This window comes from Apodemus sylvaticus, chromosome 9, assembly GCF_947179515.1.
Source record: "Apodemus sylvaticus chromosome 9, mApoSyl1.1, whole genome shotgun sequence".
Classification (NCBI taxonomy): domain Eukaryota; kingdom Metazoa; phylum Chordata; class Mammalia; order Rodentia; family Muridae; genus Apodemus; species Apodemus sylvaticus.
In genome coordinates this window covers 107,672,197-107,686,423 of record NC_067480.1, presented here as the reverse complement: position 1 = coordinate 107,686,423, position 14,227 = coordinate 107,672,197, and the positions used below count along the sequence as shown (strand labels likewise).

Below are 14,227 nucleotides of genomic sequence, written 5' to 3'. Positions count from 1 at the left end.
ATTGCAGGTGTAACCACAAAGCAGAAGGCCAAAATAATTGGGGTGAGAGCAGATGAGACCAGGTAGTGTGTGGCAAGTCACCTCGGTGCTAGTTAGATAGCATGTGTCTATTTCAGATTTGACTCTAAAGATTAAAAATGAGTTTGAAAAGCAAAACCAAGTAAACCCACAGCTGTGGAGTTTCTTTTATTGTAATTTTCTACTTTCTAGAATGCTTTTTCCAATGAAGGTATTCAAAACAATTTCTTGTCTCCCCCCCCCCCTTTTTTATACAAATCTCCTAATTTTATCATAGAAATGTTTCTGAGGTTGGAGAAGCTAGTCCTGTGCATTAATGAGCTTGACATAGAGTAATAGTGAAGCTATAAAGAGTGCACTGTGAGGAGATGGTGTTCGCCCAGATGGGCTGTGTGTGAGTAAAGCTATCAAGAGTGCAGTGTGGCTGGGCAGTGGTGGTGCACGCCTGTAATCCCAGCACTTGGGATGCAGAGGCAGGGGATTTCTGAGTTCGAGGCCAGCCTGGTCTACAGAGTGAGTTAGTTCCAGGACAGCCAGGGCTACACAGAGAAACCCTGTCTCTGGAAAAAACAACAACAACAAAAATAGAGCAGTTAAAAAAAAAAAAAAGAGTGCAGTGTGAGGAGATGGTGGGCATCCAGACAGGCTGTGTGTGTGGAGTGAGTGCAGAGTATGCTGAGGAGCTCCGTGTGCTGAAGGAAGGACGAGACTTTGAAAAGCAACCGACACAGTACTGCAGGATGGTAATGCTATCACTTGTAACACTTGGGAGGTACAGCCTTGAATTTGCTGTGCAGCCCAAAGTGACACTGAGCTGTACCTTAAAGAACCACACCCTTCAGAAATAAGAAAATAGCCATTTTAAACCTCTCTGTTCACATGCTTTTATAAGAACATTTTACGGTTATTTAATGATAAGGATTTGCGATAATGTAGTGTATTGAGTGACAATCAGTACTGATTTGATGCTTTTTTTTTTATAATTGCCTAATCCAACCCCAAAGAACTGTGTCTTAGCCAAGCCCATGGCAGTAAGAATATGTGCTGTACATTAAAACAGGACATGAGTTCTATTTTGTATTACATACTTAGAAGTAGAGCTTTACTCTGCATGGATTTTAGTGCGGAGGGATACCTCAGGCTTTGTTGTTGGTTTTATGACAGTGTATCACTGTGTAGCTCAACTGGGTTGCAACTGTTTCTGTATCCCAGCCTGCCCTCAAAACTCAAAATCCTGTTCTGCTACCATCTAAGTGCTGCAGTCCCAGCATGTATCATGCGTGGCACACTTCTTTTGTGATTTGTTCTTATTGGTTATATTTATCTGTGAACCCAATCTTAATTTCCTGAGCATCTTCCCAAGGAAAGTATGTGTTTCCCTCAGTTATGGGGAATCACTTATGGGGTTTGTTTCTTTAGTTCAGAACTTCTTCATAGTGTGCAGTGACCTCACACTTTGCCTTAAGTTGAGATGTAGCTCAGTTGGAAAGTGCTTGGGTTAGAGCCAAAGGCTCAGTAAAAGCCTGGGTGTTTCGGCATCACTAGCACCTGAGTCGGGCAGGTGGTCAGAGGCTCCATCCCAGCTACCTGTGGAAACTGTTCTCTGTGGAGAGTTGCATGAGCACCTAAGTACAATTAGCATTTTTCCTAAGCAGTGTTTGTGAAATTTTTTTGTATATATAGAAATTTTTAAAAGGAAAGGAAATAGAATGTATGTAGGATCATTGTGACATGTGCCTTTAGAACTGAGTTACTGACTTTAATTTGAATATTGAACTTACATATTTTAGAGATTTATTATCAAAAGTTTTTCCATTTTCAAAGCTATGAGTTATAGAAACATCAGTTTTGATAATATTTCTATATACCTATCTAAACTATAGTAATTATACTTCCATGCATTGATAAAGCATATTGGTTTATTAAGGCTTGCTGCCTGTAACTCAGACCAAGCTGGGTAGATTCAGGAACATGCTCACAAATATCTTGGGGTCTGTTTGTTTGTGGGGTACACCCAGCACCTTACAGAATATCTGATACTTCAGGTACCTTTTCTGTCAGTCACTACCTCTTTTCTGTCTTTGCTTCTTATTAGATCCTCTGTGCATTTAAGACTTGATGCTGAAATCATTTATTACTTTTATTTATATGAAAAATGCATGTGGTTTTGGGTTTGCTTCTGAATAACTTGAGAGGTTTCCTAATTCTTAGTAGTTCTCTGCTGAAGTGAATGTTAGGAGAGTCCCAGAAACCTCTGCATAATAATAGAAGACTGGTTAGTCACCTGATCTCAGCAAGAGGCCAAGAGACAGTTTCTTCAGCATACATACTGCCAACTAAGTTCATACTTGGTGGACTTGACTGAGTGGATGTGTGGGATAACCCTGAGCATCCTGTACACACAGTAGTATGTGATCTGGTGAAACATTGCTTTGTTTTGCTTGTGTTTTTACTGTGATATTTTTTCTTGATTCTCTACAGAGTAATAAAATGGGATTTTACTAATTATGTATAATTCCATAATTGTAGTGTTATGCTAAATGCTCCAAATATCAAAGGTAATGTGGGGCATTGAGACACACAATAGATTTAAAATTTACCGTTTTCAATTAGGTCCCTCAAAGTTGTGGAACCCTGGCTCCTGCCCAGAGTGATGTCCTACCATTCAATGCTGTTGGCATCTCAACCACTGCGGAGCCATTGAGGAGCATTGGAATTGGTCAATTGGGAATTGGGTGGTAATAGGATGAGTACACTTTGTCTGTCTGTCACATAGCACTGTTGTGTGTAGTTCCTTTGTTATCTGCTTTGTCTTTGGGGGATGAGCCTGGCTATCCTGTGCCACGTTAGGAGAAGAAAGCTGTTTGACAGCGCATTCCTGCTCTGTGGTGGTTGTGATATCACCAGCATATGGCATGCTGGCATCTCTGCAAAGGGGCCAAGGGTCAAGTTTTATAAGTGTTTACTATAGACACAAGAGATGTCATTTACTCTAGTGAGACAGTTGTATTTTCTGTTGGGGGGACATCAGACTTGTAAGTTTTCCTACTGCCTATTGTTAACCCCTGATGAGAAGGGGCGTTAGGTGGAACTTGTGTATCAGTGGCATGGGGAGAAACAACACACTTGCTACTTGGTTGTCAGATGAAGACTCCTGATGTAATCTCTACTGTGCTTTCTTTCCTTTCTAGACAAGTTGGCATTAAGAACGGAATGTTTTTTGGACATGCTAAACAGCTGTGTCCTAATCTGCAAGCTGTTCCATATGATTTTCATGCGTGCAGGGAAGTTGCCCAAGCAATGTATGAAACACTGGCAAGGTATGGTGCACCACGGACTCGGGGCCATTTCTTCTGCTCTGCTGCTCTGGTTTACTTTGATTACTTTGATTACTCATTGTATTATGAGACACTCTAGATTTTTGACTCTGCTGTGATCCTTTTTCTCTGCCTGCCAGCTTGATAGCTGCCCTTTTTTTTTTTTTAAATGTACCTTTAGTAAATGGGAGTTCAGTCTAAGGAAAAATTTGCACTATATCGATGTTCAGGTGCCACTGCATATTGTGATGTGAATTTTACCAGTCTATGTGGGCCCATTTTTCTTTTCCATGAAGGACATTGACAAAGAAGTCTAGTGGTTTGTTGCTGCTGCTGCTTTTGTCTCACTTGTGTTTTTACTTTTATTACATTTGTATTATAATTTAAGATGAGAATTCACAGAGTGAGGTGCAATAGTATGTACTGTATCCTTGAATTTCAAATCTAGCCAGGATAATGGAGGGAGACCCCTGTTTTGGAACTGAATAAAGTTAAAACTGATGAGCCAGTAACATAGACATTTAAAAATCTTTTTTCATCTTAAAATCTTTAAGCATGACAAAAATTCCTTTTTATAAAAGTGAGTTTCTGGTAATTGTTTTTAAAATGTTTAATTAGAATTAGCTTCAGGAAAAGAGATAAATGATTTCTTTTTCAGTGTAGGCTTTTTAAAAACTAAGGCAGCATTAAAGAATTACAATTTTTATTTAGCAACTTACAAATGCGCTAAAGCCAGAACCATGTAGTTTCTCCGTAAAGGGCTAGAAGAGGTCTCAAAAGTCCTTGGCTCTTTGTAAATTGGAAAGGTTCTAAGTGATGTGAATTACTGACATGGGCCTGCTCCAGTAAAAATTTATAAAGTTACTGATCCAAGGACTTTAGATCCTATAGCTGTGTGTGTGTTAACATTCCAGAAGGGGTGCTTATCTCTGTCTTTGCTTCTGCCCTTTATTGAAAATAGATTCTTATCTCATATATTATATCCTAATGACATTTTCCCCTCCCTCTACCAGGCTAATTCCTCCACACCTCTCCTTTCATTCAGATCCACTCCTGTTCTTCCAGACTTCTAGGAGAGAACATATATAACAAAATAAGATAAACCCATTACACTGAAGTTGGATAAAGCAAACCAACAGAAGGAAGAGTCTAAGAACAGGCACAAGAATCAGAGCCCCACTCATTCACACACTCAGGTCCCATAAAAACACTAAACTGGAAGCTGTAATTTACACACAGAAAATGGTGCAGACCCACTGAGGCTGCCTTCTTATACTTTATTCTGAACACTACTAACCAGGATATACAGGTAGCTGCTTGATTCTGCCAGTCTCACCAAGAGAAACAATGTCCAGTTCCTGCCCTTGTGGAAGCTACCTTAATAGTAATGAAAAATATACATGGAAAGATTCAGTCATTTGTTCTTGATTCAAGTATAACAGTTTGGGCCGGGCGTGGTGGTGCACGCCTTTAATCCCAGCACTTGGGAGGCAGAGGCAGGTGGATTTCTGAGTTCAAGGCCAGCCTGGTCTACAGAGTGAGTTCCAGAACAGCCAGGACCACATAGAGAAACCCTGTCTCGAAAAAACAACAACAAAACAAAACAAAAAAAAAAACCCCAAGTATAGCAGTTTGTGTTACTGCTTCACAAATGTGTTAAATGCTGTTCAAGCTGAGGGCAGTGATGACATCCAGCGGACTGGGAACAGGTTGTTAGTGATGCTGCTGTCTTCTCAGTTCCACATCTCAGAGGAGATGACTAGCTCGCACCTATAGTCTAGAAAGTGAGGGAGAGCTAGGGGCTTTCACACTTTCCTTCTGTGAACACTTTTAGTGGCATATTTCTGTTCTCAGAGGAAAAGTCATTGTCTTTATTTTAAATGAAAAGGAAAAAAACCCTTATTTTTAACATTTTTAGCCTAAGTAGCATTTATTTATTGAATGAGTAGATTTTGGTGGCTTGGTTTGTAACCTACCAAAAGGTCTGCACTAACAAGTGGCCTGAGACAGGCCTTGGCTCTAAGCCTCTTTCTGAGTCTGTCATTTCTGGTCTGGTCTGGTCTGAGGCTGTTGCATGGTCTCAAGATCATGCCTCTTGTCTAGCTTGTCAAAACAAGTAGTCCTTTATCAAGGGAGATTACATAGGGTTAGGAAAAGGAACAGCATTTCCACTTGAAGATATGGGTGTATTTCTCCTTGCCAACATTTAGGCTGACTGACTCCTTTAGAATCACAGGGATTTAATAATTAGATAGTTAATAGTGGTATTTTGCTTTTAGATGAACAGCTATCATTGAATTGATGTGTGTAAACTTCTGTTCATAAAGTTTCCTGATAAGTCATGTTTGAAATTTTGACAATTGTGATCCATTGGCCACTTTGTAGCTTTTCATGTGTACAAGGGTATTGTGAGTTCAGTCATTTCTGCTGAAGTAGTTTTGGTAAAGGATTAGAACACTAACCTTGTATCAGAGTCAGATAACTAAATTGTGGCACTTTGGAAGGGTTATTTAAGATTAGAAGTTTGTGTTGTGCTGGTGCTGGTGGGGGTGGGGTGGTGGGGTGCTGGTGGGGTGCTGGTGGGGTGGTGTTGCTGCTGGGGTGGTGTTGCTGTATCTAACATCTCCCAGAGTAGCCCATAGGTGTGACTCATTCACTGCCTCTGCTCTGTCCTGACAGCTACACACACAGCATTGAGGCTGTCAGTTGTGATGAAGCGCTGATTGACGTCACTGACATCCTTGCAGAGACTAAACTTTCTCCTGAGGAGTTTGCAGCTGCTCTCCGTATGGAGATCAAAGACAAGACTAACTGTGCTGCCTCTGTTGGAATCGGTTAGTGCGTGGCTTCCAGTGCTTGTTTACCCAGCGCTTGGAATCCTCACCTGGCCTCTGGTGTAAAGGAAGTTTAATAGTCCAGCTTTCTACGGTGCAGAGGTGGCCTTTCCCTTACTTTTATCATTGCTTACAGCTGTGCAGTAAAATAAAAATGTGCAAATGCAAGTAAGTGGTTGGTGATAGAATATTTTTGTAGCAAGGGACAGAAAAATTCTTTCTTGTTCAAAAAGAAAAAAGGGAGGGGTAAATTAAATTTAAATTTTTGTTTTTCTCAAATTTGAACAGAAACTCCTTTAAAAGGAGATTAACAACATAGAACTTGAAGTTAAGCTTAAGTTTCCTTTTCTGCCCTTTGCTCTCCCTGATCACAGTGTTCTCTGCAATTCCAGGCTCTTGCATCTCTTCCCTCTGTTCTGTGTTTGGTTTATTCAGCTGTTCCCACCACCTGTCCTCCTCATGTTAACTTTAAACTCTGACCTTTGACCTGAAAGCACAGGCCATCTGTGCCTCCTTTTCCTGACCTTTGGGCCATCTGTGCCACCTTTTCCTTCTTGTGGCTGTTTACCAAGCAGAGAGCTGCACACCTTGTCCTGCAGACTTGAGGGATGGTAACAAGGCTTTCTAAGCATGCTGCTCTTAGCTCCAGCCATATTTCTACATTCCCATTCATAAGCTCTTGTTCCTCAGATTCTTGTCTTCTGAACCAGCATGGGTAACTGGATGATAGGTTAATATACATTGATGAGAGAACTAGAAGCTAGGTGTGGTGACACTGGTTATTTCAGCTTTCAGAAGACTGAGGTAGGAGGATTAAGGAATACAGGCCATCTTGTATTTGTGGTGAGACTGTCTCAAAATGGGGTTTTGGAAGAGAAAGGATCAGTGACATAGGCTTCCGAGGGTGGGGACAGACGTGCTGCTGAAGAACTTGGGAGCCACTAGGATGGCCATGAGCATGAAGGACACTGTGGGAACTGGGGCGGAGCCCTCACTTCCGGTAGGCATTGCACTGAAGGGTTCGTACTTGCCCGGTCCCTGGCCCAGAGGTGATTTAAGAGAGAAGATAGACTGACTTGGCACATGTTTTTATTGCCATGATAAAGTAAGGCAACTTATAGAACAGTTTGTTTTGAGCTCTCAGTTCTAGCCGGGTAAGGATCCAAGATGGTAGCACACAGCGGAAATGGCCCCTGGCGGCTGAGAGATGACACCTCACATCTCAGACCACAAACAGGGAGAATGCATTGGACATGGGACCTGGCTTTTGAACCTTCAAAGCCTGGACCTGGTGACAGACTCCTCCAACTAGGTCACACTACCTATGCCATCTTAAACAGTGCTACTAACTGGGGACCAAGTATTCACATGCCTGCGACATCTTAGTTAAACTATTGCACTTGGGCGATTGAGATTTGGGTGAGGATCTGGTTAGAGTCTGAGATGTGCATATGAGAGGTTTTCTTCCATGTGTATTTAAAATTAGCCCATCTCACCTAAGCCCTGTTCTTTTTTTAATTAGAAATAATTGGTTTACTGTTTTGGCAGTTTCATCATGTGTACAAAGTATTTTGCTTATATTCACTACTAGGTTCCCTCCCATTTATATCCTGTTTTTGTTTGGTTTCTGTTGATCCACTGATTCTGTGTGCATGCACGGCTATGCTCATGGCTGAGGAGACAACCTATCAGCATCCCAGACTTGTGGAATGAATTACTTCCCTTGACTGCCAATAGTCTCTCAATTAGGGTGAGACCATCTATTCTGGAATCATGGCTAGTGGGTCTTAGGAGAGTGACCACAGCTCCTGTGAGCTCTTGAGTTTGTTGTGCGATGCCCTGCAGGAGACAGCAGTTCTCAGCGCTCCTCCTGCTGTCCAGCTCTTAAATCTTCCCACCCCTTTTCTGAGATGCTCCAGAGCCCTGGGTGGGTGGTGGGGATAGTGCTCTGGATGTCCATCAGAGCTCAGCACCTGGCAGCCTTGTATTCTTAATGTCTTTGACACATGAGATTCTTTTTGAACATCTACCCACTAGAAAGAAACGTATTTGACCAAGGATGAGAGTAGCACAAATAATTCAGGGGCATAATATAAATAAGTGTGGCAGGTAATTTGACAATATGTCCATTTAGCCAAACAACTACAAGACGTACAGTCTCATACCATCCACCCATGAGGGGGAGGATTTTAGTACAATACAGAATTCTGCCTGGTAGAGCAGGCTTCACATGAAATCAGAGAGCAGTTTTGACCCTTGTAACAGTCATTCCCAGTAGTGCAACAACTGAGTTCATCTTCCAGCAAGGCTTTTATGATGTGAGATACCATAGCATTCTGAAAATTAAAACTTGACAAGTATGTGGGCACTCTCTATGCTGCCTGTTTACCCCTGACCTCTACAGGTCAGCCTTCTTTTCCTACCAACCTCTGTGTCTCAGTATCAGACACAGTTTTAATTCTTTGTTTTTAATCATACTTATTTTAATTTACAAGTGGTGGTATAAATACATTTTTCAGTTTAAAAATGGAATGAAAACTAAAATTCCACGTGATAATCTCCCCCTCCCCCACCTTTTCTCTCCAACTTCTTAAACTTACCACTTTAACATTCTGATATGGCTTTTCTAAACTTCAACTCCTTAAAAGAATTTATATTTCTTGTGTCTATCATATTGTTTCTTGATTCTTCTGTATGTTGTTAGTACAGGACTTTTCTGTTGTTTGATGTTTCTTTCTTTTATAGAGTAGTTTATCTTTCCTACGGATCTCTGCGTCGCACTCCAGCCCCTGCTGTCTCCTCTCACTGCTGGCCTTCCTTCCCTGCACTCTGAAGCCCTTGAGGCATTGTTTCCGAAGCCTGTTAGCTCCTTGTTCCCATATAAACTAGGTCCTAGGGTTGGGAAATTTAATCAGTTTTTATTTTTGCTTTAGTTTTCTATAAATCTATTACACTTTGAGTGGAAGGGAGAAGATTTGAGGCAGGATCTTTTACTCATGTAGCCCAGGCTACCTTCAGATTCATAGGCAATGGGCAGTTTAAGCCTCCTGAGTGTTAAGATTATTTACATGAACTACCATACCCAGGTTAACCCCCCTCCTGGTTTTCTGTCCTGCATCCATCACAAAGAGACATCGAAATAATACTTATGTTAAAATAAAGGAAAACCTCCATCCAGCAACCTTACTGGCCATATTCTAAAAAATTAAAATTACTCTGTGTGTGTGTATACCTTGTGAATTTATCAAAACTGAATTAGGTTTTACCATTTTAAGATACTTGAATGATTCAATCTACATGTTTCTTTCAAGAAATTTTAAATAATTATATTTCTGAGCATTTCTTTTATTTTCAATGTCACAGGTTCTAATATTCTTCTTGCTAGAATGGCAACTAAAAAAGCAAAGCCAGATGGGCAGTACCACCTGCAGCCAGACGAGGTAGATGATTTCATCAGAGGGCAGCTGGTCACTAACCTCCCGGGTAAGTCTGAGGCTCCACCAGGCGTCTGCCTGCGATAGATGGCCAGTGCTCTCCAGGCCTCTGTTCGTTTTCCGGCAGGGTGGTACCTGATGTTGCCGTGAGGTTGCCCGCCACACACTGTCTGGGTCCTCCTGCCTCAGACCCAGGTGCTGGAGTGCCATATGCGTGTCGCCGTTCTCAGCCACCTCTGTCTTTGTTACAATGCAAATATTAACAGTCATAAAGAAAACAAAATACTGTATTGAACATCCTGTTTTACTTATTATAAATTTTGGTTTTCATCTAGTGGATTACTTTACATATTCTCACTGATGTTATTTGGTAGGTGACTATCCTAGCATGACAAAGGACATGGGTTCCATTCCCAGCACCACATTTGTAAACCTAGGCATTGCATAATCCAGGCATTGCAGTGGTCTAAGCTGGGAGGTGGAAGTTGAACATCTCCATGCTCAGCCAGCACTTGACCACCCTAGGCTAAATCAAGCAACAGTTACAAGTAACAAGGCTAAGGGTATAGAGAATTAAATTTAAAGGAAACATGAAAGTAACTTAGAGTCTTTTAAAAACTTCTTTAAAGTTTTATTGAGTCTGTGTTTGTGCATGTTATATGCCATTATGTATGGAGGTCCAAGGACAACTTTAAGGAATCAATTTTCTCCTTCAACAATGGGTTTTAGGGATTGGACTCAGTGCTTTTTCCCAGGGAACCACCGTCTCTGCAGCCCAGCTTTCATTTTCTTAGACATAGTCAAATGGTTTCTACCTGAGCTGCAAACAAAGGTTCTGTTCTATAATAGGATGCTTCTGAAATGCAGCTGGAGTTCAGGGTTTGGACACTCAACCAGCATATGATGCCTTGGGTTGGAGTCCTAGCACTAATCTTAAAGGTTAGTTCTTAGTCTGTATAGTTTTTAAGTGTATTTATGAATGTATGTCTGTGTGGTTTATAGATATTTGAGTGCAGGTGCCCATAGAGGCCAGAGGGCTTGGATCTCACTGGAGCTCCACCTACTGGTAATTCTTGAGCTACCTTTGAGCTCTGAGGTCAGTGCCCAGAGCTAAACTCAGGCCCTCTGTAAGAGCAGCAAGTACTCTTAGCTACTGAACTCTCTAACCCCGCTTAGCACTGGTTTTAAGAGAGAAAACCCAGAAGAGAAAAGAACAGTTGGACATGGCAACATATATTTGTAATCTCAGCACCTGGAAATTCGAGACAAGAGGATTAGGAGTTCAAGTCCAGCCTGGCCTGCTTGGGAACCTGTCTCTACAAAGCAAAAGGAAGGGCGTAAGGGGCAACATTACAAATAGAAAGGCAGCCTGCAAGGTCAGTGATGGATGTTAGCCTTGACCGCCCAACAGGAATGGGCCTTATTAGGAAAGGTTCTTCTAGTTTTCATTAGTTAACTAGATAGTTAACTTTAGGACCCTGACAAGAAAACCTTCCATTTTCTGTTTTTGGGGCTTTGGGGTTTTTGGTTTTTGTCAAAAAAAAAACTGTCAGCCTTGCAAAACCTTTTCTATATCTTTTTTTATTTGCAGGGAAATGCTAGAGATGGAGACCATGTGTGTGCACAAGTAGATGTAGTAGGACTTTCAGGCTTCTATTTTTAAACCTAATGAGAATGTATATGAGCTACCTTAGAAATTTGTTACACGTCAAATTGTAAATAACTGAAATGCCATCTTATGGTGGCTACTTTTACTTTTAAAGGTTTACTGTAGCCCTTGTTTAGAATGTGTGGTCTGTTTCTCATGTTTAGTTTAAGATTAAATTTCTGTAGTAATTAACTTGGAAGATCAAATAGCAAATTCCCTTATTAGCATGATGCAAACAGTTGTGATAATAATACAAGTTTTAAGTTAGAGCAAGTATTTTAAAAGCTGTGTGTAACTTTCATGTTTATTATACCAGCTAAATCAGCTTGTTCTAGGGCTGCCATGACACTACAGACTATGTGTCTTAATAGAAATTGACATGTTTTGTGGAGGCTAAAATATTGTGGGTGTGTGGGTGTGGCTGACCCAGAAGTTCCTGTGCGGCTACTAATGACCTTTAGTTCTAGATTCTTCTATGCCTGCATTCCATGTGCTGGGCTCCAGGTATGCAGCATAGTGCCTGCTTAATGGAGACATGGGGGGGGGGGTGCTGCTTCTAAGCCTTGTAGGCTCTCCATATCCCCCTCCCTGCCCCATTGTGCCTCATGGTCTTTCCATCATGTACAAACCTGTGTGGTCTCAGTTTCTTCTTACACTAGCATCAGTCAGACTGACCCTGTTCCCTCATTTACCTCAATTGCTTGTGTCCAAATACAGTCCCAGTAGAAACTGTAAAATGAAGAGTTGTGGCTTTAGCATGTTTTGGGGGAGACACAACTTAATATAAAAAGTCATTTTTCAACTGAATTTAATTTTATGCTTTTAAAAATAGAAGTAATTTGTAGCTCTCTGTTTAGTACTTCTGTCATTGCCTTCATTTCTGAAGGGCAAGACTTTTGTTTTATTCTTAAATTTGCTCAGTTGTGGCATTGAGCTAAAGCCTCCTGAGGATCGGGTCCCATGTATGCTCTATCACACAGGGTGAGGAATGCTTGCTTTTCTGTGTTGGCACGCATGTGATGCTGCCGATGCCCACAGAGGCCTGGGGTGGAGTTACAGATTGTGCCCATCTCTGGTCCTCTGCAGGAACAGTGTGCACTCAGAACTCTCTTCAGCCCAAACACTATTTTCTAACAGGCATCGGTGAGCCTAGCCTGTGCTCATAGGTATAAAAGCATTGTATTTCTTCTTTGATATCCACCCCCTCCAAAAAACCCCACAAAATAGGGTCACCAAGGTTGGCTTCTTGTTCAGGTCCTTATCACTCAAATAGATCCTGTTGAGTCCCCAAATCTGAATTGACATGGATACTGTGGGTATGTGCTTACTCGGACTTGGTGCTTACTCGGACTTGGTGCTTACTGGACTTGGTGCTTACTAGGACTTTTGGCTTGTTGTTCCTGGTCTGGACATGGCAGTTTTACTGATCTTTTCCCGGAGTGTGTTCAGGACGTCTTTGGGAGGTCAAGAAGAGAGTGTATGTGCACATGCATGCAGAGCCAGAGGACGATGTCTGCTGTCTTACTCTGTAGCTCTCTAGTGAACTCTGCATTTAACTGTCTAACACAGCACTGGGGTTACAGTCATGCATGTCCAAGTCTAGCGTTTATTTTATGTGTATGATGTCTCATCTGCATGTTGTATGCATGCTACCTGCACACCTGTAGTTCCTGTGGGGGTCAGGTGAGGAGAGCACTGACTCCCTTTGAATGGGAGTTAAGGACCTGTTAAGCTGTCTTGTGGGTGCTGGGAAACAAACCCCAGGCCTTACCTGCTAAGCCTGGGCTTCAGCACTGCCACTGCGCCTGGCTTTTTAATCAGGAAGTGTGTGTGTGTGTGTGTGTGTGTGTGTGTGTGTGTGTGTGTACTGTGTTTGAGGGCCCTATGCATTAGAAATTCTGAACATTATAATAAAGCATCCTATTTAATTTGCTGAACTTGGAGTTGATTCCCAGAAATGCTTGTTGGTGAGTATAGTACCTATTTCTATCTTGTGGCTTTTGCTTTCAGGAAAACTTACTCTCCAATTGATAATTAGAATAAATTTTTTGGTATCAGCACAACCTCTCTTTAGCCCTGTGCACTCACTAATTATGCACTTAGCAAATGATATGCTCTGTAAACTAGTAAGCAGTTGTTGAGTGCATGTAAGCAGTAAAGACAGTAAACACAAGACTCTCCCAGATGATGACTGTATGTGGACTATTTCTTTTTGTTGTTGTTGTTTGTTTTGTTTTTTCTCGAGACAGGGTTTCTCTGTATATCCCTAGCTGTCCTGGAACTCACTCTGTAAACCAGGCTGGCCTGGAACTCAGAAATCAGCCTGCCTCTGCCTCCCAAGCTGGTATTAAACACATGTGCTACCACTGCCCGGTGACAAATGTATACTCAATTCAGTGTAGTTACCCATTGAAAGAAAAGATTGTCTCTAACAGCGGTTTTAATGCTAAGGACTCTTGGGGCCTTGCAAAGCTATTAACCCTTGTGGTGTCATCTTCCATTATGAACTCTGTGTGCAAGATCAGGGCTATAGCTTGTGCATCCAGCTTGAGACTTCCAATTTCACACATTCATGTAGCTGTTCAAAGTCTCTTCAACCTCAGCATTTACAGTTAACAGGTTCCTCATTTGACTTGGCCATATTTCCTATACTCATAAGCCTTGAGCAAGTATCTACTGAACTGCACAGACATTTCCATCACCACTGACATTTCCTGTGGATGACAAAGACTTCATTTTCCTTATCAAGTGGACTGCCAAGGCATAGCTGTGTGGAATGATCATGTCCATTTTTAATATGGTTCCTCTGATAGTCAGGTGCACATCACGCCCCAGCTGATTGACCAGCAGCTTCCACAGCTTTTTCCGTAAGGTAGCACACCCCCTCCCCTTTTTAAAAATCTTTTCCTCCTTGGTTGGCTGTGCTAGTTAGGCCCTGGTTTCTTTTTTTATGCATATGGCTTACCTTTATGCACT

At 41.7% G+C, this 14,227-nt stretch overlaps 1 protein-coding gene across 7 annotated transcripts in view; it reads left to right on the top strand.

Moving 5' to 3' along the window:
• Rev1 (REV1 DNA directed polymerase) overlaps positions 1–14,227 on the top strand; it is a 72,725-nt gene that overhangs the window by 49,952 nt on the left and 8,546 nt on the right. For 5 of the 7 annotated variants that reach the window (XM_052193059.1, XM_052193060.1, XM_052193058.1 and 2 more), the window contains 3 exons: positions 3,210–3,338; positions 6,015–6,169; positions 9,533–9,652. In XM_052193059.1, coding sequence (XP_052049019.1) covers positions 3,210–3,338; positions 6,015–6,169; positions 9,533–9,652 — 404 coding nt within the window. Of the gene's footprint in view, positions 1–2,647; positions 2,757–3,209; positions 3,339–6,014; positions 6,170–9,532; positions 9,653–14,227 lie in introns of those variants that run through there. The other 2 variants (XM_052193064.1, XM_052193063.1) reach the window with 2 other exon arrangements.